The sequence below is a fragment of the Silene latifolia genome, chromosome 3 (genome assembly GCF_048544455.1).
Source record: "Silene latifolia isolate original U9 population chromosome 3, ASM4854445v1, whole genome shotgun sequence".
Classification (NCBI taxonomy): Eukaryota; Viridiplantae; Streptophyta; class Magnoliopsida; order Caryophyllales; family Caryophyllaceae; genus Silene; species Silene latifolia.
The window spans coordinates 15633595-15660300 of record NC_133528.1 but is presented as its reverse complement, the minus strand read 5'-3'; the positions used below and the strand labels follow the sequence as shown (position 1 = coordinate 15660300).

Below are 26706 nucleotides of genomic sequence, written 5' to 3'. Positions count from 1 at the left end.
GCACGGAGGCCTTAGCCTCAAGTGAGGTCTCGACCATTCACCGGTATTATACTAACTTAGGCATCAAAGAGGGATCCTTTGGGAACCCTATTTTCTACATGTGCATGTGCAGGTATCTTCCGAGAAGAGTGAGTATCAACCCGAGATATAATCTGAGAGGAGCGTGTTGACCTAACTCGAATTCGAGCAACGCTGACTTGATTATTTTCACCCGAAACAGAAACAGGATCGATTTCAAAAATTCCAGTATGACGGACATATCCGTCTTAACTTAAAGACGGATCAAGTAGTACATATAAGACAATAACAAAATGAATTTTCATAACAAAAGATTTGTCCCATCTACGCAACTGTAGACCTTGCAAAATTGACCCGACTCAAGTACCCAACACCCGTGCTTGACCCGGAACCTGAATTGAACCGATCCGAATGTTTATTGTTGCAAACTGATTGTGATCCATGATAAACTTGATATTAGTTGACCAGAAAATAATTCGGTCCCGAAATAACCCAACCCAACCCGAAGGCAGTAAACCGAAATTGACCCGGCTGGCACGAACGAATCCGACCCAATTGACCTAATTATCAAATCTATTCAAGTAGAATGTTATTTAACCTGTTTTATTTTTAAGACGGACTTAAAAACAAGTACCGTTTATCATTAATCACCTACTCACGTTAATTTCATGAAGGCCATTAGACGCAGGAACACGCACGTTAGGTAGAACAGAGAGCGTTACGTGGGCCTACTAATCGGAATTCTTTATGACACTATGGCCATATAAAATGGTCACATTTGGAAGACTTTCTTATACAAAAATACAAAACATCATACACGAATACATTCTTAAAGTTTAATAGTTCTAGGACTTCTATCAACAACCGGAGTTAATAGGTATGTACAGAGTAATATACGTATTTCTGAATATTTAGTATTTTTGATTAATTGCATTTTATTGCATGGGACATGTTACTATAAGCCTTCCACTTTATAGTAGATACTTTTGTCTTTTGTTCCGGTGAATTGTTTACGTTCGACTGACACTAACGAATTTACATATGTGTCCTAAGACAATTTGTCCCCTCTAAGATACTCAAGCTAAATGAACAATTGCCTCCCATGATAGAACAAGTTGCGTTTCTCATATTGCCCCCCTTCACTTAGGCACGACTTGTTTGACACGATACGAGCAAAAACATAATGATTGGAATTCCTTATTTAAGTTATATTCCCTCCATTCCGATCAATTGTTATCCTTTTATTTTAGCCCAAAGACCAAGTAAGAAGGATTGAACCAATTATTAAATGACAAGTGAAACAAATTAAATGTGAATGATCAAATTGTTCATCAACTTCATTCTTAAAATAGAAAGGACAACAATTCACTGAGACACCCCAATATGGAAAAGAACAACAAATAACCGGAACAGAGGGAGTATTAAAATATCTACTAACAGTTATATTGTGGGGGTCTCTGAGCTAACACGGCTTAGCACCACCATGGTCCATGGACAACTGAATTCCAAGTCGGGCCGACCCAAGTGCACGAGGTCGATCTTTGTAACCAATATTTTAATAATAAGGGACATGCAAAGTTCGGCACGGACTACAGTAGTCTAGTTGACAGTTCAATTGGTACGACTTGTTTGACACAATCCATTTGATCCGGTTATCACGACCAGGGTGGCACGACTCGTGAGTAACTGAGTTTTAGCAAAATAAATTTAAAAAATAATACTCCCTCCGTCCTGGTCAATTGTTGTCCTTTCGTTTTGGCACAAAGACTAAGGAAAGAGGAGAGGGCCAATAACTAAATGACAAGTGGAACAAATTGAATGAGAATGATCAAATTACTCATCAAGTTCATTCTTAAAATAGAAAGGACAACAAATGATCGGACATAATCTATATGGAAAAGGACAACAAAATAAAACGAATTACAGAGGAGTATTTAATTGATAGGAGTATAATTTTTCATTCAATTATGTTAATTTTTTCAGTATAACTTAGGTAACAACAAAATGAAGTCCTGGCTAATGGTGACAATGACATGGACCATCCTTCAATCATCGGCTTTGATAGCAAATGCAATCGCATTGAATCTCGCTAATCCCACCCAAGCTGGATATATGGCTTTTCTCTCCAGTATTCAGACGTATGTGAAGGATCCGAAGCTTAATTATGGTGATACCGGTATACCCGTAGTAGGTAAACCCACAGGCCACAGACACATATTTTAGGATGGACCTGACAGTTTCAAAAGGAACCGTCTCACTTGGCCTAAAACGTAATGACTTGTATGTGGTCGCTTATCTAGCTAAGAACGATAAAAATAAATTTCGGGCATATTACTTCAATGGTCAGATTACCTCGGCTCAATTAGACAAGCTTTTCCAAGATGGTACTCGATCATTTACCAGGTGCGTTTACTCCAGACATTAATGTTGTTTTATTGGAGAGGAATTGGAAAAGGATATCAGAAGCAATAAAAGGTTCTAAGAAGGGAGCGTTTAAGCCGCCCCTTGTCTTAGAGGCTCCAAAGGTAACGACCACTTGGACGGTGAGCAATGTCGCAGAGCTAAATATGAGACTCCTCAAGTATCTAGGATAATAAGCACTGTCGGAGTCATCCATCTTTTGAACAGTATTGCTCTTGATGTTTCACTTCTCATTCATCTGTTTTTATATACTCCGATCCGTACCATACAATAATATGTACTAATAAGCATCCTATTTCTCCAAGAATTCTTAACAAGTTGCAGTTGTTCGTTTATGAGGTCGATTAAATCCATTTGATAGTCATTAAATCCTATGTATGTAAAAGGCATATATGAGGTTGATCCTTATTTTCACAGCAAATATACCTATTTTCGTCGTACATGTTTGCAACTGTGCCAGGCCAATGCATAAAATTGAAACTGAGTTGAGAGCAATGACTATACGACTTTACCTAGCAAACCCATTAGAGCTAGGAACTAGGAAGTTTTGGAGAATGATCGACGAATACCTAAAACTTCGACCATATTTGCTTCGATAATACTCCCTAGTCCCTCCAATCTAATCCAAACTACCCACTTGCTTTTTGGAGGTCAAACTTTGAAAAGTTTGACCGTTAATTCACAGAAAAATATAAAACTTTGAACGATAAAATTTATATATTTAGTTGTATTATGAAAATATCTTTCATAAATTATATTTTTTGCGGTCAAAGTGTCGCACTACGTGCCGAGTAGGGAGAGGTTTACAAATTACAATCCAAAGGACATTTGTGTGATGGGGCATATTAGAATTTATAAAAGCGATCTTGTGACTCCAAGTCCCCAATCTCATGCTTAAATTTCTGGTTGAGATGATTTCTTCAAGCATTTAAATGGCTATATGTTATACACCCATGACTGATGACCCAACTGTGGAAAATATTACATGTAGTAGTTTAGAAACTTTATAGTCGTATACATGAGCATTACGTTATAATTTAAGAACTAAAAACATTGTCATATATATAGTTGCTTACTACTTTTGAAATTACGTTAAATGTATCATGAAACATGAGCATTCCAACTAGTACATATTGAAAGAGTTTAATTGCCTGAGTATTATTAATCAAGAGTGCATAATATATAATATGAAATATTCTGTTTGTTATATCTTTGTATATTTCCCTTATTTGTAGATTACGTATCCTTAATTATAGCCTTTAGTTATGATAGCTAGGGTTTCCAGAATGTTGTATGACTGTATATATTATGCACTCTTGATTAATAATACTCAGGCAATTAAACTCTTTCATGGTATCAGAGCTATCATAACTAAAGGCTATAATTAAGGATACGTAATCTACAAATAAGGGAAATATACAAAGATATAACAAACAGAATATTTCATATTCTAATACATATATTATGTGGAGATCAGTATTGGCATGGCATCTACTGTTACTGATTAGCCCTATAAAAGGATGGCTTTGGAAGGCATATCAGTACAACTACACAAGAATTAATTGTATTATTATCTCCTCTTAAATTAAAGCATAAACACAGTATAACTCGTTTAAGATTATCAGCAGTCAGCACCAAGATACAACCGGTATTTCTCCAACTTGATTTCGGATTTTCTATATTTAAAATTAATAATTTTTTCTATGACATATCTTAAGATTGTGATGAAATAAATTATAAGACAAATTCAGTACTCCCGCTATTAATATTTTACTTAAATCAATTGATTAGCTAATTGTTAATATATATACTTTCTTTGTTGTTAGAATTGTTAATTTTATTACATTCGTTATTACTACCATTACTTTCACTACTCCCGTCTTAATTATTGTCACTTTGACTACTGCCGCATTAATATTGATAATTTCACTACCGTTGTTACTTCTAAATTATTTTCACTATTCCCGCTCGCGACTAGTATTGTTACTTTGACTATTCAAATGAGCAGTCCATAGACTATACATCTGAAGTAGTACCTCTTATTGTTTATTTTCTATGTTTTATTTTAAAGTTTTTTATTTCTGCTTTAGTATAAAGTTTTTGAGCACATTTACTAAAACATTACACTAAAAAATATAATATTGTTCAAAAACTATATTTATAAATGGTAATATGCTCACAAAAAATGTGTATATGCTCAAAAACTACAAGGTCTGAGGTACTACCTCAGATGCGGAATCCTTTTTTCTCTTCAAATGAGTGATTACTGTCAATGTTATTACAATTCTTTTCACTACTAACAGAATTACTTATACTATTTAGGCGTACAATTTTAAGAGGCGTATATTTATATAAATATATTACTTATATGCATTAAAACAAATCAAAATAATTATGGAATATTATATTTTTTTTTTTTGGAAATCTAGCTTGATTTTTTTATCTTTTAATAGTTTCCAAAATATAACATACTTGTATTATATTTGTGGATATTAAATAATCAACATCTTTATACTAATTAATACTCCCTCCACTTTCCTATTTTCACCCCATTTCCCCTTTTTGGCAAATTACCTATCTTCACCCCATTTCTATTCTTTCCTTATTTAGTAAAGTAAATGACTAAAGTGTCCTTGTCCAACTTATGATATTACAAAATATGCCATTGCTTTATGGGCCTAATTTTCTGATTAATACACTAACCCATTAAGACTAACCCAACCCAAATCTAATTAGCCTAATTACTCCCTCCATATTACCCAACCCATTACAAATTTCCCTCGTAAAAACCCTATATTCCCATCTCTAGAATGTTCCGCCATTATTCAATGACCCCTGCCTCCCTCTCTCACTAAAAAACCCTAACTCTCCCTATTCTCTCTCAATGCCGCCTCTACTTCTTTTTCATTGAGATCTAATCTGGTTTTCTCATTCCCTCACTTCCTCTCCTACTGTATTCTCTATTTTTCCTTTATTAATGTCGAAAAAAAATCCTCTTATACATTATTCTGATCTTCATGGTTATATTGTTCAAGATACGGAGGATGGGTTTGATGGTTGTGATGTTGATCCTTCCGAGTTGTTCAAGATCGAATATAATGAAGTACTTAATCAATCCTTTTGTCTGCAATATTCAATACATAAGAACAAGGTTAGGTGACCTTTTTCCTTCTTTTTTTTTTAGATCTGAATACGAGATCCTTAATGCTGGGATTTTTTCTGGAATTTTTTGTTGATATTTCGTGTATTTTGATTATAATCGGACTTTTTGATGAAAGATTGATTGATTTTTCGGCATTTTGATAATATCAGTTGTGCGCTTTTTTTAGTTTATGTTGATTGATGATTGATTTTTGGTGAATATGTTGATGATGTACGAGGAATTAAGGAACTCAGTAGTTTATCCTTTGATTTTGTGTTTCTTACATTGATTTTTTGGTGAATATGTTCTGTATTTTTGGTGAATATGTTCTGTATTTTTGGTGAATATGTTCTGTATTTTTTTGGTGAATATGTTCTTTTTTTCTAGATCTATTATGAATACTAAAAGTTTTTGTGTGACTCTATTTTTTTGTACAGTATTAATGGTCGTGACTTTTTTTTTTTGTTGCATGCAAATTAAAGGCGAAAAAGAGAAAGAAGGAGGACTTAGAGGAAGATAACCAGAAAGGGCCTTTGAAAGAAATAAAAGAGATCGGTAATGACATGGAGGAGAAAGGGAGTCGGGTTGAAGAGACGGAGGTTGAGGAACCTACTCATAGCTCCCTAGATCCGGTTGATTTAGGTTGTTATGTTGAAGAGACGGAGTTTGATGAACACGATGAATATGTGGGGATAGACGTCTCTGGTATTGGTATACTTCTGAATTACTTACTTTTACTGTTATTATCATAATTTCAGTTGAACAATATTGTACTCCGTATAATGCTGCTGGGATTTGTCTGCTGTTAGTTTAATTGGTAGTAGAATTTTGTGTTGGTATTGAATATGCTTCATTTGAATAAATTACAATGATTGAATAAATTGTTAGTAGTTCATCTTAGTTGAAAAATACTGTATAATGTTGCTGGGATTTGTCTGCTGTTAGTTTAATTGGTAGTAGAATTTTGTGTTGGTATTGAATATGCTTCATTTGAATAAATTACAATGATTGAATAAATTGTTAGTAGTTCATCTTAGTTGAAAAATACTGTATAATGTTGCTGGGATTTGTCTGCTGTTAGTTTAATTGGTAGTAGAATTTTCGGTTGCTACTGAATTTGCTTCTGTTGAGTAAATTACAATGACTGAATTTTCTGTTACTAGTTTGCTCAATGATGATATAGCTTAATGCTTTGAGAGCAGTTAGGTTTTTAAAGACACTTGAATGGTAAGTGGCCAATAACTACAAGTAATTAAGCCACCACGTGCTGTACAATTGAATGGGTGTGTGTGCTCGTTTATGTCAAATATAGATGGTATAGCTCTATGATGAACGTTCCTTAATGGTTTGAGAGCTTTCTTTGTTGCCTTACTTACTGATGCTACTACTCTATTTGACGAGCATGGTCTACCAGAATATTGTGTGTGTGTGTGAAGTAGGCTTTATTACTTGACACATCTCAATGATGAGGCCATTCTTAGCCCTGAGAGTTGATGTCTCATTGCATAAATATGAAGCTTAATGAAATTTTTCAGCTGACATTTAAACTGAACACTCCATAAATATGAAGCTCAGTGATAATAAAGCTTAATGCTTTGAGAGCTTCCATGTCATTCTGTTTTCATATAAGAATTGATTCCACCATATATTCTGTGTATATGGCTTCAGGAGACATTTCTTGTGTGGACATAAAGCTCAGTGATAAAAATGCTTACTGTTTTGAGAGCTTAATCATTTTCATTTCAAACATTGCTCATCACAAAATACATAGTCTATTAGCACAAAATAAATCCAAACCCTAATGATGTTTATGCCTTAAACATTGTATGTTTACAATGTTTAAGTTATAAACACTCATCTAAATGGGATTAGTTAAGGCAAGAGGCACACTTATTTCATCTAAGTTTGCATCCTTGCCATTTACATGTAAATGAGTAATACATTCCCTAATTATTGCTTCATCTGCAACTAAATTTCTTGGTAAGGTTCCAGCCAATCTTTGTGCTTTTTTCTTCAGATGTGGTACCTTATAATTATTGTGTCCTTTTAGCTTAATAATCTCCAACATACATGCTTGTAGACTAAGCCAAACATCACTTAAGCATTGTGCTGGTTCTTCATCCCAAGCTTCCAACACATTAGACACTAACTTATCAACTGTGCTTGCTCTCTTTTTTGCTTGCAATGACTGTATAGAGTTAAAAAAACCCAAGTCTAACACATTGAGATCTGGTGAATTTGGTGGTTGTTGTGTCAAACTAATGTTGAAACCATTTGAGTTGGCTGCCATTAAAAAGTCAAGGTCATTACCCTTTATATGTGGCTTTGCATTGTCCTGCTGGATGATGATTTCCTTGCTCATTGATGCTGGCCATTTACTGTGAATGGCTGGGATCACCTTATTTATTAGCATGTCCTTAGTCACTTGTTTGTTTATTGAAGCCACTGATTTGGTTTCAAGAGTTCCAAAGAGTCTGTTTTTGACCTCCTTTTAGCTGGATCTTGGAAAGTAAATGGGAATATCCCTATTTTACCATCAAACAAAAGGTTACCATCTCCATCATAAATGGGTCTTGAAACTGCAGCCATAAACATGACTTTAGTGATGAAATTTTTGCTTTGACAATGTCTATAAGGATCAATTTCTTCACTTAATAGAAAAAACTTAGCTCCATCTTGAGTGATATAGAACCATTTCTCATCAATATGGACTATATTTCCCATGTCCTTAAACTTCAAAGAGTTTGATATCCTATCATAACTTAACTTTGAAAGTGAAAATATCAACCTGTTGAACATGTTCTCATCATTCAGACTTGAGTGCAATGCTGATGTATGGCTTCGAAGTTTACCTTGTTTAACCCAGTTGAAAATTGTTGTTGCTGAGACACCAATTGCTTCACCAAATGCCATTAGTGATCCCCTTTCTCCCATTGGTGTAGCTAATATTCTATCTATTGGTACTTCAAGTGTTTCCCTCCCTTTTTTACCCTTAATTCTGGAATTCAGCTGCAAAGAATCACCATTTTCTCTTTGACGTTTAGCAACCCTCCATACTTCGAAGATTGTTTTCCTGTCTACTTGATATTTTGCTGAAAGAAAGTTCATTGAACCTCTTACTGGCTTGCCATCCTTGCTATTCTCGAATAAATAGCATCCTATTCTATGTCTATCATCATTTGATAGATTTGGACCTCGCATTTTTTTATTAATGTTGGTAAGTGTATTCTGTTTACAGCTTTTTTATTGTTGATATTTTTTCATTCAACTTGTGACTAACGGTTTTTGAAGTGCAGATTATGGCATAGAAAAAGAAGAGAAGATGAATAGAGAAGAAGAAGAATTGAGAAGAAGAAGAAGAATATGGAAAAGAAGAATATGGAAGTGAAGTTGTAAATTATTGTAGTCTTATTGTACTGATTTGTACTCCTATATTCTGTGTAATAGTTTAGGAAACCAAGGTTTTTGGGGGGAATATTTATGAGACTTTAAATTTCCCTCTCATTGTATTTTGGAGGGAAATGAAAACTTTAAAGTGTACTTAATTAACTCCATAATTCTATTAAGCTTTCAGTTTATATGCTCTAATCAAGCTCCACTTGCTTTTTTATGAATACTTTTTCATTCTTTATTCAACACCCTTAATTCTTGTGCAAAATGAATTGGGGTGAACATAGATAAGTGGAGGGAGTATGTGAGACATGTTTATTTTAAGGAAAATCACCATATTCTGGTGTTCTCTAAATTTGTACTTTAACCAAAATTATAATATTTATATTGAAACCCCTCGGTCAGGTCTATTACACGGCGCTATCGATTAAAAAATATATAGTATAATTAATTTGTATAAACTTATTTAGTTACATTGAAATCCCTTGATTTTCGGATTATTTATATAGTATTGAAATGCCCGATCCGATTCGTCGAGCCTTTAAAATCTGTTCAGTCAAAGCTCGGCAGGTTGACCAAATCCTAGCAGCTCTCGAGCTCAACAGGACTCAAATCTATCAAAAACTTGTTTGGGCTTGTTTTTTATTCTTTTGTATATTTTTAACATTTTAATTTTTTTTTCCGTATGTTATTTTGGCTGTTATAGCTTATCAGTATATACGAAGTATCTATATATCTATATAAAAGAGAGTTTTTTCGAGCGATCTGAGAGCGTCCACATCATCAAAAATCAATTTAGGAAAGTATAATTTTTGATGTAAAAAATAAAGTGGAAAATCTTTTAATTATTATAATATGTAAATTTCCTAAATTATATTCAAGTGATATTTCCAATTTTTATATCAAACTTTTACATTTCATTTGGCAAAAAAATATCGTTAAAAAAATTATGAAAATAATATAATTAGCTTTGTGTTAAAAAATGCTATCATTAGAGTATAAATTTCATATTATTTGCACATATTAAAGATGGTGTACTTCTTAATACGTAAAATTGTGTACTTTTTAGTATGTTTTGTCCCACATTGGAAAATAAGTAGGTGTGGTGAATATACTACATATAAATAGTAGAATTGTCCCACACCGAAAGATTAGTATAAGGTGATGTGATCCTATGATTATAAATAGGATGCATATTTGGAACTTATGTATCCACCCAAAAATTTTTGAGACTCATAAATATTGTTTTAAAGAGCTCTTACGATTTTTTATCATTATCTACGATATGATATAAAAAATAAAGTGAAAATCGTTGGGAACTACCCGGGAAAGAGTTAAAAACATGAACAAGAAAAACAAAAAAATAACTAAAGGTTTTACTAATGGTAATCTCCTGACACAATACAAAACTAAAGATTTTACTAATGGTTGCCTTCTGAATGCAGTAATAGAGCGTTAATGAGTCGCTTAAGTATTGTCTTGGAGAGCTCTTAAAAGTTTATATCATTATATTTTCTACCTATAGATTTTATATGTCCCATATTGAAAAATAATGTAGGTGTGGTAAATATACTATGTTTAAATAATATAATTAGAATTGTGTTAAAAAATATTCTATCATTAGAGTATAAGTTCTTATCATTTGCACATATTTTAATTATGATAAAAAAAATAGAAAACAAACGTCCATGGTAGCATGTGTAATCTATCAAAGTTCAAGGTTACCATGAGAAATTCCCAATATTATAATGATATAGTTAATAAAATTTGCATTTAAAAGAGAGATATCCGTACCAATAAAACAATAAAGGGGGTATTATTTTTTAATTGTTATTTTATTGTCACGCCATCAAACTTAACGTCCATTTAACAGCCTTTACATTAGGGAGTACCATGGACAAAAGAATGGAACCTCAAGGGTACTATAGGCAGATTTTTTAAAGTAAGGGTAACATGGAAAATCTAACAAAATTAAGTGGAACCACGGGAAATTTCCGTATCTCAATTATGTTCAATTTTTTTTGAAGAAAAACAACGTACAAATATTAATGGAGAGTACTTGATCATATTATTAAATTTAAATATAACTATTAGATATAATGAGCAGCAATTATCTGTATTCCGTATTCGAGATCTGGTTGGATGTCGAACTAAGTACAAAAAAGATGGAGTAATTCTGAGTATGTTATTTGTCCCACATTGAAAAATAATGCGGGTTTGATAAATATATATTACGTATAAATATTATAATTGTCCCACATCAGAAAAAAAATCCAATTTTTGTGAATATATTACTTATAAATAGTAGAATTGTCCCACATCGAAAGATTAGTATAAGGTGGGTGATTATATGATTATAAATAAGAGTTAACCCACGTATATATTAATCTTTTTTTTTTTTTTGAAAGAGATATTTTAATAATATGTAAACAAATCATTAGACATATAATGTAAACATTAAACACTTATAACAATTTTTTATTTTTTGTATTATAAATAAGCTAATTACCCCGTTGCAACGCACGGGCATTCAAACTAGTAATTTAATATACTTTAGTATTTTATAACTTTATTTGTTTCTACAATTTTTTTTTTTTTTTGAAAAAAAATCATTACGGCTTATGTATATCATATAACTTAAATCATGATTCGCAACATCAACAAATATTTATTTTTAGTTAGACTCAAAAACTAAGAAAATAAAAAGAACATTAGCAAATCGAGCTTGCTGATGTGTGCTTGAGTTTTTTTTTTTTACGGTCGAGCTCAATTGGCCCGTGGCGATAATCTCAATTATCGCCTAATTTTAGATATTTGGCGACTAAACAAATCAGCCGGCAAAAATGATTGGTAAAGTTATATTACCTGCTGATTTTCTTTAGTCGGTAAATAACCCGTTATTGTCAAAATTTAGGTAGGCTCAAGATCTTGGGCCAATGTCGAGCCCATTCAAGCTGGAGCTTAGATAGGCTCAATAATTACACTTAGCCGAAAAATTGATCGAGATCTACCCGAAAATAACCTTATTTTTAACTTGAACTCGAAAACTATTTAACCAGATAAATAGGTAATTAAATTTACGGAAAATTTGAATTTAAAAAAAAATAGAATAATGTACTAGGATAAAAATGATATAATTTTCAAAATTTTGAAATATAATATACTTATACTTTTATTTTAATATAATTTTGGCGTATGATTAATTACTCAAATGATTACCATATAGATCTAGTCATTGCTCATGTACGTGTAACAACTTATCAGTCCAATACTTCGTATGACATTGCGATATTGAATATATTAAACAAAAAAAATTGTGTTCTTACTAATACCATACCATATACTCCTATTAGTAACACAAAAACTTTGGAGAGACGGTTTTTATTGAGTAATTAGTTGGGTTAAATTGTATAATTAGGAATATACTAACTTTGAAAAATGTGAAACAGAAATGAAGTCCTGGCTAATAGTCACATTAACATGGACCATCCTTGTATCATCAGCTTTGATAGCAAATGGAATCACTTTGGATCTTGTAAATAAGACCAAAGCTGGATACTCAACTTTCCTTGCCGCTATTCGAGACGATGTGAAGGATCCAAAGCTCAACTACGGTGGTACTGGTATACCGGTAATAGGCGCACCCACAACCACATTTCTTAGGATTGATCTCGCAACTTCAAATGGAACTGTCTCGCTTGGCCTGGAACGTAGCAGCTTGTATGTGATTACATTTCTTGTTAAGAACAACAACAGTAAATCTGAAGCATATTACTTTAAAGACAAAATTACTTCGGCTCAATTAGACAAACTATTCCCAGAAGCAAAGGCAGAAAGTGATAGAAGAGTATGAGGAAAATTATGCATCACTTGAAAAGGCAGCCCGTAAAAGTAGGAAAAGTGCTGGGTTAGGAATTGACAAACTTATCGGTTACATTAAAAAAGTAAACGGCTGGAAGAAGCGCGAGGTTCAAGATGAAGCAATCAAAGATTCGACTAACGGGGTGTTTAAAAGGTCACTGATTTTGACAAATCTGCCCGTGGTTGCGACCACTTGGACGGTCAAGGATGCGATTGAGCTAAACATGAAACTCCTCAAGTTTCTGGGTCGCAAAGGTCCACCAGAATCGTCTTTTCAGGCTAATCATACTAATCATGGAACTGTTGCCGTCATCTGAGACGGCTTCTTGGCTGATATTATCATATAATAAAAATGTATCAGTACTACTACTAATATATTTAAAATATGAATAATGTTCTGGTGTTGGACTAGCCAACTGAAGGTTCTGTGTATTTGTTCCGTTGATCGTCATGATCTTAATGTCCTATGTATTATGCCTTCCTTATGTATTATACTCATTTGTCCCGAACTCCCGGTCAATAGTTATCAATGGATTTTCTCTTCTTTTTCTTATTAGGCAGATTTCAAACAACCATAGTTATTCACCAAAACGGAGGGAACAAATATTAAAAGGGTGTGTAATATGTTGAACGTTTTCTGATCTCAATTGATAGTTTATTTTCAACTCGACTCTATTACAAGTATTATGTGGGGTGACCTAGAGTCGGGAAAGTATCATATGATCTCTATGCTCGGAAGCCTCTATTGGAAAAACAAACAAATGAAACATACTTTCTACTCCCTCTGTTCGGTCATTTGTAATAAAAGAGTACAATGAAAATTATGCATCACTAGAAAAGGCAGCCAAAGAAACTAGAAAACAAGCTAGGTTAGGGATCGACAAACTTGTTACTTACCTTGGAGAGCTAAACGAGAAGGTGCGTAACGTACTGCTCACCACCTTGCAAGAAGGTTGATACACTGTAACACCTCATGTTAATTGAAGAGGTTCAGTGATAGGCTTAAATGACTCGTGTTTAAAGGGATTGGAAGTACTACTCGTATCAACAAAGTGCACTTTCTTTTATGGTCATCCATGCAAAAGAACTCCATGATAGAATATATTCCCATAACTTGTTAATGTGTCAGGATACAATATATATACGGAGTACAACTAGGGTTTACAGTATGAACGCAATCACAACTATATACGTAAATATATCGGTACAATATTATTTACTAATACACCCCCTCAGTCGAAGCGGGAGGAAGACGGACGTTGAGGCTGGCACGGAACTGATTAAACAGCTGACGAGGAAGTCCCTTTGTGAAGATATCTGCGTATTGAAACGAGGACGGGACGTGAAGTACGCGAACCGTACCAAGCTGCACCTGTTCACGCACAAAGTGGATATCAATCTCGATGTGTTTAGTGCGCTGGTGCTGAACTGGATTGCCCGACAAATAGACAGCTGAAATGTTATCACAGTAAACAAGAGTGGCATGGCGAATTGGCATGTGAAGTTCAAGAAGTAAATTACGCAGCCATGTCGTTTCAGCTACAGCATTGGCAACACCCCTATACTCAGCCTCTGCACTAGAACGGGAGACGGTTGCTTATCGCTTGGAGGACCAAGAGATCAAGTTGTCACCTAAGAAAACACAATACCCAGATGTAGAGCGGCGAGAATTAGGACACCCGCCCCAGTCGGCATCAGAATATACAATAAGTTTATGAGACTTGGAGACGGAGAGCGATAGACCATGCTCCAACGTGCCCTTAATATAACGCAAAATGCGTTTCAAAAAATGCATATGGGGCACTCGTGGGTCGTGCATAAAGAGGCAAACCTGCTGAACCGCATAAGAAATATCAGGACGAGTAATGGTAAGATATTGTAGTGCACCTGCAAGGCTACGATAAAGAGCGGGGTCAGCAACGGGAGGGCCATCCGTGGCACTCAATTTAGACGAGGTATCAACCGGGGTGGTTGAGGAATTGCAACCCGTCATAGCAGCTCGGGCGAGAATGGACTTGGCGTAATGGACTTGGCGTATTGTCCCTGTGACAAGAAAAGACCATGTTTGGAGCGTGTGACAGATATGCCAAGGAAGTGATGGAGAGCACCCAAGTCTTTCATAGCAAATTCACGAGACAGGGAGGCAATGATTTGCTGCAAAAAAATAGTCGTGGAAGCGGTAATAACAATATCATCAACGTATAGTAATAAGTAAGCGGTGGCAGAACCTTGTTGATATATGAACAAAGATGCATCACAACTACTGCTACGGAACCCCTGCGAAATGATGAAGGTAGCAAAGCGTTGGTACCACGCACGTGGTGCCTGTTTGAGACCGTATAATGATTTTCGTAATCTGCAGACATGGTGAGGACGGGTACGGTCAACAAACCCAGGGGGTTGATGCATAAAAACGGTCTCGTGGAGGTCACCGTGTAAGAAGGCATTCTTGACATCCAACTGATGGATAGGCCAAGAGCGTGAAACAGCAAGACTTAGCACGGTCCTAATCGTGGTAGGCTTAACAACTGGGCTAAAAGTCTCATCACAGTCGATGCCCACTTGTTGAGTTTTGCCATTAACAACAAGGCGCGCTTTGTGGCGCTCAAGACTACCATCGGAACGAAATTTATGGCGAAAGAGCCACATACACCTAATCACATGAGCATCCGAGGGACGGGGCACCAAATCCCAGGTATGGTTATCAATAAGAGCACGATATTCGGTGTTCATAGCGGCATTCCATTGCGGGTCACGAAGGGCGTCATGAGGTGATTTGGGCAATGGGGAGGGCGTTTGGGCGAGTAAGTTGATCCTATCAATGGGTTTGAAGATGCCGTGGTGAGCACGAGTGCGCATGGGATGAGTAGTGAGAGGTGGTGGGGGTGGAGGTGGAGTTGGAATGTTGGGGGTGGCAGTTGTTGTAGGGGACGGTTGGGTTGGGGTAGAGGTAGGTGTGGTAGGGGGAGAGTGAGGTGGTGGGGTGGGGTTAGATAAAGGGGAAGAGGGCTGGGTAGATGGGGTAGCTGGTTGGGCAGGGGTGGTTGGTTCGGTGTCGGGAACAGAGGAGGGGGAAGGCTGGTCGTGGTCAGGTGGTGATGTGGGGTAGGCGAAAGAGTCAGCGGGTAATGGGGGGGCAAGGAATTTATAGGTGTCGGGTGTGACTGGTGCATGGTCTGCGAAGGGGAAGACGTGCTCATCAAACGTGACATGTCGAGACAACAAAATTTTACCTGTAGCGAGCTCAAGACACCGGTACCCTCGATAATTGGCGGGATAGCCTAAGAAGACACACTTGGTGGATTTGGGTTGTAGTTTGTGTTTGCGGGTGGAAGAAGTGTTAGGATAGCATAAGCATCCAAACACGCGGAGGTGGTTGTACGTGGGATGTCGAAGATAGAGTGCGGAAGCGGGAGAGCGATAAGAGAGGAGTTTACATGGGAGGATGTTATGAAGATAGGTGGATGTGTGCAGGGCATCGACCCAAAACGTGGGGGGTAGGGACGCATGAAGAAGCATGGTAAGGGTCATTTCGTTAAGACGACGAATCATCCTTTCGGCTTTACCGTTTTGTGAGGACGTGTGGGGGCACGAGAAGCGAAGGGTGAGCCCGTGTTGTTGGGCGAGGTTATGGAATGCGGAGTTGTCAAATTCTCGTCCCATATCGCATTGAAAACTCTTAATTTCTTTAGAGAATTGTGTTTTAATTAAAGCTCGAAGAGTTAAAAATTTAGAGAAGGCTTCAGATTTAAATTTTAGGGGATAGACCCAAACATATTGAGAGTAATTATCAATGAGAACCATGTAGTATTTAAAGCCGGTTTTACTAAGGATGGGGGATGTCCACAGATCGCAATGTATGATGTCAAACGGGGAAATAGAAACAGAAGTAGAATCGTTAAATGGAAGACGTTTGTGTTTGCCAATTTGACATGAATGACAGAGTTTAGAGCGACGCTCTTTATTACAATGAATAAAATTCTTAGTACGAAGAAAATCAATAATGTTAAATCCTGGATGGCCTAGGCGAGGGTGCCATAGGTCCGGTGCTGACTCGGCTAGAACAGTGATGGGCGGCTCTTTATTTGACGTGGCTGACACGGGGTAGAGAGTACCGGTACTATTGCTCCTCATTATCGTTGTCCCAGTCCGAATATCCTTCACAGAAAAACCATGCGGGTCAAATTCAACAGTTACATTATTATCCTTGGTAAATTGGCGCACGGATATGAGATTTTTAATGATATTTGGGGTGTAAAGGACGTTTTTGAGGGAAAGGGTACGGTGAGGAAGGGTAAGGGTGGCGTGACCGGACCCGTGAACGGGTATGGATTTACCGTTACCGACATAAATAGACCGAATACGACTCAAATTGAAAGGAGGATTAAGTGTACCTTGCTCGGATGTCAAATGAGACGAGGCGCCTGTGTCCATAAACCAATTTGCAGCATCAGGTGGATAAAGAGACATCGTTTGAAAGGCTTGACCAAGGGTCGATGGTTCATACGATGGCGGGGCAGCAGGAGCAGCAAAGAAGGCCTGCCCGTAGGCAGGAGTAGCAGGAAAACGCGGTGGGGCCTGGTTGGGTTGGCGTGGTGGCTGCGGCTGCCACGGGGAGACCCACCCTTGCTGAGTTGGGTAGGGACAAGGAGGGAGACCCCAGGGAGCAGGCCACGAAGCACCTGGCCACACGGGAACAGTGACCGTGGTTGGGGACGGTTGTTGGGTATAACCGGATTTACCACCCCCTGAATTTCCATTCCCTTTGTCGCCTGAATTTCGCCAAACGCCGTTGCGACCGCCTTTCTGCTTGGAATTGCGCTGCTTGTTGTTCCAATTGTTACCACCACGAGAAGACGAGGCAGGTTCCGATGGTTCCACTGGTGCGGCAGGTGCTGCGAGTGCAGTGGGAGCAGAATCAGAGCGAGCCGACTTCCTCTGTTCTTCCAATTGGAGCATGCTGCGGGCTGTGTCGAATGTTGGAAGCGTTTGATTGATATACGCGCCAACGGTATCATATTCTCCTGGTAACCCTCGTACAAGTTGAAGGACTAGGCGTTGATCATCAACCTTACCACCCACGTCGTTGAGTTGTGTGGCAAGATCCTTGAGATGCTGACAGTAGTCATCAAGGGACGAGGATTTTTCGAGAGAAGCATGGGTGAATTCATGTTCGAGGGCGGCGGCGCGAGATCCCTTATTATTATGGAAATGATTTTTGAGTCGTAACCACGCCTCATGGGCCGTGGAATCCGTCTCAAGGATGCGGAGGAGGAGATCGTCAGAGATGGACCCGTAGATCCACTGAAGAACATGAGCATCGATCTCGCTCCATTGAGCATAATTGGGGTCTTGCGCGGCTGGAGGTTCTGTGCCATCGATATGATGCAAAACCTTGTAACCCTTGGCATGGAGGGTGAAGAGTTTCACCCACGTGGAGTAATTCACCTTTACTCCGTCGAGCATGCGAACTTTGTTGAGAATATTTGTAACAGAGAACACCGGGTGGAGTGTGGACTTGCCAGAGGTGGTTCCATCACCGGTTGATTTGTCGCCTTTCGTCATGGCACTTAGCAGATGAAGAAGGTCGACGGCAGGAAAGAGGATGGATCGATTTGTGAGAGGAGAAAAACCCTAGATCACTGATACCATGATAGAATATATTCCCATAACTTGTTAATGTGTCAGGATACAATATATATACGGAGTACAACTAGGGTTTACAGTATGAACGCAATCACAACTATATACGTAAATATATCGGTACAATATTATTTACTAATACTCCACAGTTAAGCGTGCTTGGCTGGGAGTAGTCTTAGGATGGGTGACCTCCTAGGAAGGTTTCCAGGATACGCATGAGTGAGAACAAAATGCGTTATAAAGGACCCGTGTTGATCTGTGGGCCATGTACACAGCCTGGTGAGCTATCATAAGTAACCGCTCCTGACCCGGTTTGGGTCGGAGTGTTACATACACACCCTGCTATAACCAGTCCAAAAACCTAGCTTTATTTTCATAGACGTTTATCCGACTTTGACAACTGAATAAGGTCCCTTGGGCTAGTTTATCTGGAACCATCTAACTATCCCAAAATATAGACTCATTTCGTGGTTAGCTACGCTGCCTACTTTATGATATATGATTAAGAACCCATTTTCCTTGTAAACGTTTGCAGCAGTGCCAGGCCAGTGCTTGGAGCCAGTAAAAACCTCCAAATTCATGAAGATATTAAAAATGGTTGGAAGCATAACACAGTGGCTGAGCCAAGCTTTGGTGTCGGAGAGTGTCGTTGGAATGGCCAAAATATAAGATTGCATAAAATAAGTATTTGCTAACAGAGAGCATCATTATTCAACTGAATTTAAAAAGTTCTGCCATACAAAGGAAAGATGCACAAATTGAGGAAATACAGACCGACCATCTACATCAGTACAGGGTTTACAGAGTAATCCTGCACTCCAGCAAAGTGATGCAAGAAATTAAAAGAGTTGTGAACGACGACTATACGACTTTACCTTAAGCAAACCCATAAGAGCTAGGACGCGTTAGAGAATGAAGAATGCCTAAACATCTACGACATTTGCTTCAATTTCCTCACCTTCATTGGACTCGGTCTTATGCTTGATCGAAACAAGACTTTCCATGTAAGCAAATATTCCTTGACACGACAAATCTCTCTCAAATCCAAGATCCTTTATTTCCTGTGTACTTGGATCACATAGGGCTAGTTTACGACCTTCGCACTCTAACAAAACCTTATTACCGTTCCAGTGACCAACAGGATTCTGAACTTCCGGAAAAGGTCCTATGCTGAATTTCTTGGTCCATATACCCTGATTCAAGGTCCATACATCCAAATTCTTCTCATCGTCATGGACGCTGAAGAAAGCAAGAGAGTCATCAAACATTCCAAGACACTTAGAAGCCGGTTGCTGATAGTCGGGAACATGTATCTCTTGAAATGAATCAGTAGCCATGTCAAAAGAAATGATCGCCTCACTATTTTCATCATCTTGGGAATATGATTCCGTCCAAAAACAACATCCCTTGACAAAAACATAACACTTATTGTTCTCCAAATTGTATTCTCGAGCCAAATCACCACAATATTTCCAAGTATTGGTCTTTAAGGAGTAAACAAGGACCGACAAAGGGTAGCTGACATCTTCGTCATTAGTACTCCAATAACCCTTAATAACAACCACCTTGTAATCTCCGGTTTTTGGATCAACCCCAAACCCATAAACCTCACTCTTAGCATAGGTAGTGTTAGCGGGAGGGTCGGGTTTTTCAATTATTGGGGGTAAAGTTTTAAGCTCATTGATAGCCGGATTCCACAAAGCACGACCACTAAAGTCATACTCATATAGATAATACAACCCATCACAAGGACCACAGACATAAGATCCATACATAGGCATGCCATAAAGCACCTCATGACCTAAAACTCGAAGACCTTCATCCACCAACAACTCGAACAATTGAAGCTCAGCATGGCTCACATAGTATTGAGCAAGAAGGCAGTTCTCATCATAAACTCGGTTATTTTTCAGATGTTTGGAAATAAATTGAGGGCTTGAAATAATAGCATACCATGATTTGCAAACACTCTTATACTGTAACACATCTTTCACAGGCAACCATGATAAAATCTCAATTAAGAGATTTTCAGGCAAACGATCTCCATTCTTGATTGCAATCGAAACTAGCTTTGATCTTTCCAACCCTTTTTTTATTCTGCAGAATCACAATAACATAATCCTAAAAAAGCCAAATAAGTGATTGATTCTTACATCAGATTTAAAATCCCTCATCCCCAGAAAACCCATCAAACAAATGATTGCGACAGACGGAGTAATTATTTTTCTTTTTTTTTTCTAAGTCGGTAAGTATTAAATTTACACTTAGCTGATCCTAATAAATTTCAATTTTACACAGTAATTTCTAACAACCCAGAAGACTGATCAGCACAGTGAGTTCATAAGAGTAATTTATTTACCTCTGATTAAAATACCGCTTACAAAGAATAAAAAAATTTTAACAGATGATCGAGACATAGGGACTACAGTACAATAGAACATCATAATCTACATCTAACCCAGAAATCCAATCAAATAATTAGTTAAATAAACACAAATAAATTGATAAAATGAAGCAAGAGAATTGATTGACCAAAATAAACAGTAAAAAGATGTAAGGATTTTACCTTTCTTTTAGTAAAGGATGCAATCCGCTGCTGAAATCTGACCAAGTGTAACGTTGGAGTGAAAGAGCCATAGCTACTGCAAATCTGCAATTGATTATAAAAAAAATACAGAAGAAATTAGCAAATGATGTTGATCATAAATAAAAGAGGTCAACTTTTATAAATGATTCAATGAATGATGATTATAAATTTATAATCAAATCAACTGGTGGAGTATGACACAATAATTGTCATGTAAGTCCGTCTCACAGTGTCATACGGATAAAAGAGTGTTTACCAAATAAATGGACCGTCTCACACGGTAAAGCGGAATTAATCAATTAATTTGAAGAGCAAGAAGATGAGTTGGTATGGTACCTTGAAAAAGGGATGTGAAGACAAGAAACGTAAAAGCGAGGAAAATGAAGTAACAAAGATAGTACGTACAAACCTCGTGCATCAACAAGGATACTAGGTGGATTGCATCCAATCATTCATGTGATCATGTCGGCATATTCTCACGGTCGTTAAGACTTCGTTTTGACACTTCACACTTCATTAAACTTATTTGACCAAAAAGTAGGCTTTTCGACCAAAATTTCAAATTCACCGATTTTTTTGCAAGTGTTTGGTATTTGACCAAAGTAGCTTATTTGACCAAAATTTCAGCTACCTGATTTTTTTGCAAGTGTTTGGTAAATAGCTTGTTTGGCCAAATAAGGTACCTGAAATGAAATGCTACCTCAGGTAGCATTTGAGAAATCAGGTGACTTATTTTCCATTTTTTACCCATTTATTCTATAATATTAAATAATTTTCATATCCTTTTACGTCATTTTTCCAAAATCATCTACCTTTTCAGCTAGTTTGTCAAACACATTTTTGTATAATCAGTTACCTTATCAGCTCCTAATTTTCAAATACCTTTTTTCGTTTTCGATTAGCTTTTTCGATTTTTCGACATTTTCGTTTCAAATACCTTTTCAGGTAGTTTTGCCAAACAGAGCCTAAGTTTTCACGTTTTTTTTTGTTGTCCTCTCATGATACCCGAATTTTCGATTGTGAAACGGATATATCCGTCTTAAATTTAACCGCAAATTAAATTTAACCGCAAATCTTACTTATGACTGATTTGTTTGATTTGAAAAGATTATCTAAGATGAAAATTTGTGTAAATTTGAAACTGTTCAAATAATATAAGTAGTTGAGACAAAAGCTTTACACTAAAACTTGGAAGAGACGGTTTCTCGCTAAGTTATTGAGAGATCAATCTTTCGTATCCTTTTATTTGTATTTTGCACCCCTTTTGTTGTTGATTGTAACATAGTAATTTCGTACCTATTTACATAATAAATATACTCATTTTATCATTAATCATGATTTGTACCTAATTTATTACCTTTAGTATCATTTTTTCTTAAAATTGTACAATGGTCTCTCAATAAAGCTTATTAAGAGAATGTCTCCCCGGAGACTTACTCAAAGCTTTAACAGATAATTCACGTGATACCCCTAAAATTTGCCACTTTGCATGAAATACCCAAATTTTTGATCCAGAAATTTTAAAGAGGTCATAAATCGTGTTTACGTGTTCCAAAAGTGACGAATTTTTTTTCCAAATCACTCATCTTTCCGAGAACTACAATTTGAAAAAAAAAAATTGTCGCATTTGGATTCCTCTACTAGGATTTATTCTGCGTCAAAGTTTTTTCGACCAAACAAACTTTGAGTGAGCATATCTCCTAGTCACGAGCTCCAAACTCGTCAAACGTTTTTTTTCAAATCGTAGTACTCGGAAAGATGGTCGATTTGAAAAAAAATATTCACTTTCTGAGTTCGTAAACACGAGTTATGGCCTCTTTAAGTTTTTCGGATCAAAATTTGGGGTATTTTGTGTAAAGTGGCCAACTTTAAGGGTACCGCGTGAATTATCCGAAGCTTTTAATTGTCTAGGAATAACAAAGCGCTTGTCAGTGTTATTTGATTCGTTAAATCTTCAGATAAATATTATCTTTTTAAAAAGACCAACTGTAATTAATAAGATTCACATTTTTGGGTCGTTTGGTTTAATGCTTAGGAATGGAACGGATTGAAATGAGAAATCATAGAAGTACGAGGTTCAAATTCCATACCTTTTAAAACATGTTTGGTTCACTAGAAAAATAAACATAAAAAATGGAGTTTGAATTCATGGGGAGGGGGTGCGTATGGGATTACAAGTGATTGGGTGGAATTAGACTTCATTCCAAAATGCCACAACCAGACACTTAAAATGACTAGAATCCATTCTATTTCATTCCAAACCTCACAATCAATCAAACACCCCATTTATATATTCTTTATTTGTTCGGCTACTTATGATTTTATAATTTCACATACTTTTCGGTTTCTAAGGTATAAAAAATACATTAAGATATTGTATTTTATCTTATTATTTTTTCCCTTGAATAAAGAATGGTAACTACGTTATGATATTATATTTTTTCTTATTTATTTTTTTCTCTTGAATAAACATAAAAAAAAATGGAGTTTAAGACTTGTTAACTAAATTCCACCCTTTTATTTCGTTTTTTTTCTCTTATTTCTGAATAATGAAGCTTGAAAAATTAACTAAAAATGAAGTATTTTGGAAACATCCCTTATTAAGAAAATAAAAATTCTTAATAGTTTTTCTTTCAAAAGGAATATGCATAGTTTTTCTTTCAAAAGGAATATGGCTAGACTTGACAAAAGCAACCCGGGCCGATTGACCCGACCCGAAAAGACTGACCCGAGACCCGAAGTGACCCGAACTACATCACCCGAATGTAACCCGAAAACCCGAATTGACCCAACCTGGCCCGAACATGACCGAGCTTTCTTGACCCCTAACTGACCCGACCCGAAAATGACCCGATCTCAAACCACCAAACCCAAAAATGACCCGGCAAAATATAACTCTAATTGAACCGAAAAAACTTGAAATGACTATTTCTCTATTATTCATTGACCCGAAAACGACCCGACCGAAACAACCCGACCCGCTTGACCCGAAACAAACCCGACCAACAAACCCGAAACAGACTCGAAACCCGAAATGACCCCTCCTGATCCGAATTAAACTGAAATCAATAAGAGACCCGAACTGACCCGACCCGTTTTGTCAAGTCTAAAAATGGCTAAATAAGGAAACAAGACTATTTTTATTAAATTATTATCTTTTCTAATTAAGACATTATCTTTAATCATTATAATCTTTTTTTTAACTAAATTATAATCTTTTAATTTAAAAATAAAATAAAACAGATATTATAATCTTTAATCATTCAACTAAAATTCGTATATATGAAAAACCGAAAAAATTGATATTATTAATTTCGCATAAAAAAAACCTACCATGTATTTAATTTGTATAAAAAAATTATGAACTGATATTATTAATTTCGTGACAAAAAAATCTGTAAAATTATTTGAGAAAATTTATAAATGGAAACCATTAGCTTTGTGGTAAAAAATTTCATTAAATACACATTTCAAGACTTTGCTCACTTCTTTTAATTAGTTTTCCAATTCAATTTTTTATCCTCATATTAAAATATGAAAAATTCATAATATGTCAATTTTAAATATTAAATAATCCGTACATTATAAACTAAAGAATTTATTAGAATATGTAAATATTCCTAGTGATATTATTGTTATTCTTTACATTATTTTGTAATTATTTTCTCCTAATTTGTAGCCTTTAGTTATGGTAACAAACAAGATCTAGAATGTTGTATTGACTGTATATATTGTGCACTTTTGATTAATGACACTCAAGGATTCAAACTCTTTCATGATATCACCCTAATTCGATCCTCTTCATCTTCTTATATTCTTCTTCTACTTCTACCCATTCGAGTCCCCATTTTTAAATCCTTCATCATGCCTGGCGAATCTGATGCACCCAAATCTACCCCGTTTCACCCTGCTTTTTCCGTATCCAACATCAAAAATCATGTCCAAATTACCCTCGAGACGGAAAATGTTCACTACGCATCTTGAGCAGAGTTGTTTCCCAATACCGCTCAGGCGTTTGACGATGTGGCTGACCACATCGTCCCACCTAAGGGTGCCGCCACTGTCAAAGATGCCAAATGGACTTGGCTCGATGCGATCGTCAAGCAATGGATCTATAGCACGATTTCCCTCGATCTCCTTCCTACGATCCTCAAGTCTGGTTCTACGGCGCAAGAAGCTTGGGACCGTCTCAAGGATATTTTCAATGATAATAAAAATTCCCGTGTTGTATATCTCGAACAAGAGTTTTCGCAAATTCATATGGACAACTACCCTAATGCACCGTCTTACTGCCAAGCTCTAAAGATGTTGGTTGATCAACTCGCCAATGTCGGGGCTCCTATCACCGAGGAACGTCTTGTCCTCCGTCTCGTTGATGGTCTCTCTAAGGGCTATGATAGCGTTGCTACGGTCATCCAACAACGCGATCCATTACCGCCTTTCTATAAAGCGCGCTCTATGATAACCCTTGAAGAAGCTCGCCAAAATAAGGTTCCTGACTCTGCTTTCCTTGCTACTCAACCCGACAGCCGCAATGACAATACAGCTCGCAACTCTGATAATTCCTCCTCGTGAAATAATTAAGGCAACAACAATCGCAATAAAGGGGGTCACGGCAAGAACTATCGTGGCAAGAACAACGGGGGTGGAGGGTCGTCCCCTAATCGGTCGTCTTAACACCGGGAAAAATGGCAAGCAGCAACAACAAAAATCCCAAGGCACGTGTTCCTCCTGGAAGTGGGTCCCCCTCAACCCACCTCCTTGGCAGCAGCAGGCGTGGGCTGCTCCGCCTTGCCATTACCCAACCACGAGTTTGGCTCCTCCTTCCAACCGCGGACCTGGTGTTCTAGGACCACGCCCTCAAGCTTTTCTCGCTCAATCCCCCATGGTTGGGGCCCTCAAGGAGCTATGGTACCAACGGAACTCGCTGCCACAATGCAGTTTCTCACGTTGTAGCCCTCGGATGATAATTGGTATATGGATACGGGCGCATCGTCTCACATGACGTCGAACGAAGGTACCCTCTCTTCTTATTTTAATTTGAACGGTAATCGTAAGATTATTGTTGGTAATTGCACTGAAATTCCCATTATGGGTTGTGGTGCGAAAACACTATCGTCTCCCCTTCCTCCACTTGTTCTAAAAAATGTCCTCCATGCACCAAACATTATTAAAAATCTGGTTTCTGTACGCAAACTCACCACCGATAATAATGTTTATGTCGAATTTGATAAGTTTTATTTGATTGTGAATGACTTGCAGACAGGGAAGCCACTTATGAGACGCAGTAATACGGAAGATCTTTACTCTTTACTTACCTCGCCTCCCACAAAAAAAAACGCCTCACCTCAAGCATTCACTGCCATTTCTGCACCTACGTGGCACGGTCGCCTAGCACACCCCAGAGTCGAACCGACTATTTTTTCTATTCTTCGCAATAATAATACTATTTCTTGTCGTGCTTTGAAAAACAATTTTTGTCATTCATGTCAGCTCGGTAAGTATATTAAACTGCCTTTCTCTACATCTACATCTAATACAGTTTTCTGTTTGATATCGTGCATAGTGATTTGTGGACATCTCCCGTATTAAGTTCTATGGGTCACCGGTTTTATGTTTTAATTCTCGATGATTACACTAATTA

At 36.9% G+C, this 26706-nt stretch overlaps 2 protein-coding genes and 1 long non-coding RNA gene across 6 annotated transcripts; 2 read left to right on the top strand and 1 right to left on the bottom strand.

Moving 5' to 3' along the window:
* Positions 1–810: 810 nt before the first annotated feature.
* LOC141647288 (uncharacterized) lies at positions 811–2879 on the top strand. The gene is made up of 2 exons (XR_012545704.1): positions 811–895; positions 2012–2879. It is a non-coding gene; the product is annotated as an uncharacterized LOC141647288 (long non-coding RNA).
* Positions 2880–5341: 2462 nt separating this feature from the next.
* Positions 5342–9159, top strand: LOC141645945 (uncharacterized). The gene is made up of 3 exons (XM_074454086.1): positions 5342–5590; positions 6064–6292; positions 8878–9159. The coding sequence occupies exons 1-3, from the start codon at positions 5417–5419 to the stop codon at positions 8967–8969; spliced, it is 495 nt and encodes a 164-aa protein (XP_074310187.1). The 5' UTR covers positions 5342–5416; the 3' UTR covers positions 8970–9159.
* Positions 9160–19162: 10003 nt separating this feature from the next.
* LOC141647287 (F-box protein At3g08750-like) lies at positions 19163–21558 on the bottom strand. Of its 4 annotated transcripts, none has more exons than XM_074455418.1 (3): positions 21472–21558; positions 21042–21117; positions 19163–20572 (listed from the first exon to the last, which is right to left on the bottom strand). In XM_074455418.1, the coding sequence occupies exons 1-3, from the start codon at positions 21512–21514 to the stop codon at positions 19399–19401; spliced, it is 1293 nt and encodes a 430-aa protein (XP_074311519.1). In that variant the 5' UTR covers positions 21515–21558; the 3' UTR covers positions 19163–19398. The 4 variants fall into 4 exon arrangements, with proteins under 4 accessions (XP_074311519.1, XP_074311517.1, XP_074311518.1 ...); XM_074455416.1 differs by having other exon boundaries at positions 21042–21125; positions 21399–21552; XM_074455417.1 differs by having other exon boundaries at positions 21399–21481.
* Between the last annotated feature and the right edge of the window lie 5148 nt (positions 21559–26706).

Excerpts from the sequence above, each read along its gene's own strand:
- LOC141645945 (XM_074454086.1), top strand. The coding sequence starts at position 5,417 with ATGTCGAAAAAAAATCCTCTTATACATTATTCTGATCTTCATGGTTAT. Across the intron at positions 5,591-6,063 it reads ATTCAATACATAAGAACAAG|GCGAAAAAGAGAAAGAAGGA; the intron begins GTTAGGTGACCT and ends TGCAAATTAAAG. Across the intron at positions 6,293-8,877 it reads GATAGACGTCTCTGGTATTG|ATTATGGCATAGAAAAAGAA; the intron begins GTATACTTCTGA and ends TTTGAAGTGCAG.
- LOC141647287 (XM_074455416.1), bottom strand. The coding sequence starts at position 21,514 with ATGATTGGATGCAATCCACCTAGTATCCTTGTTGATGCACGAGGTTTG. Across the intron at positions 21,126-21,398 it reads CTTCACATCCCTTTTTCAAG|ATTTGCAGTAGCTATGGCTC; the intron begins GTACCATACCAA and ends AATCAATTGCAG. Across the intron at positions 20,573-21,041 it reads CATCCTTTACTAAAAGAAAG|AATAAAAAAAGGGTTGGAAA; the intron begins GTAAAATCCTTA and ends GTGATTCTGCAG.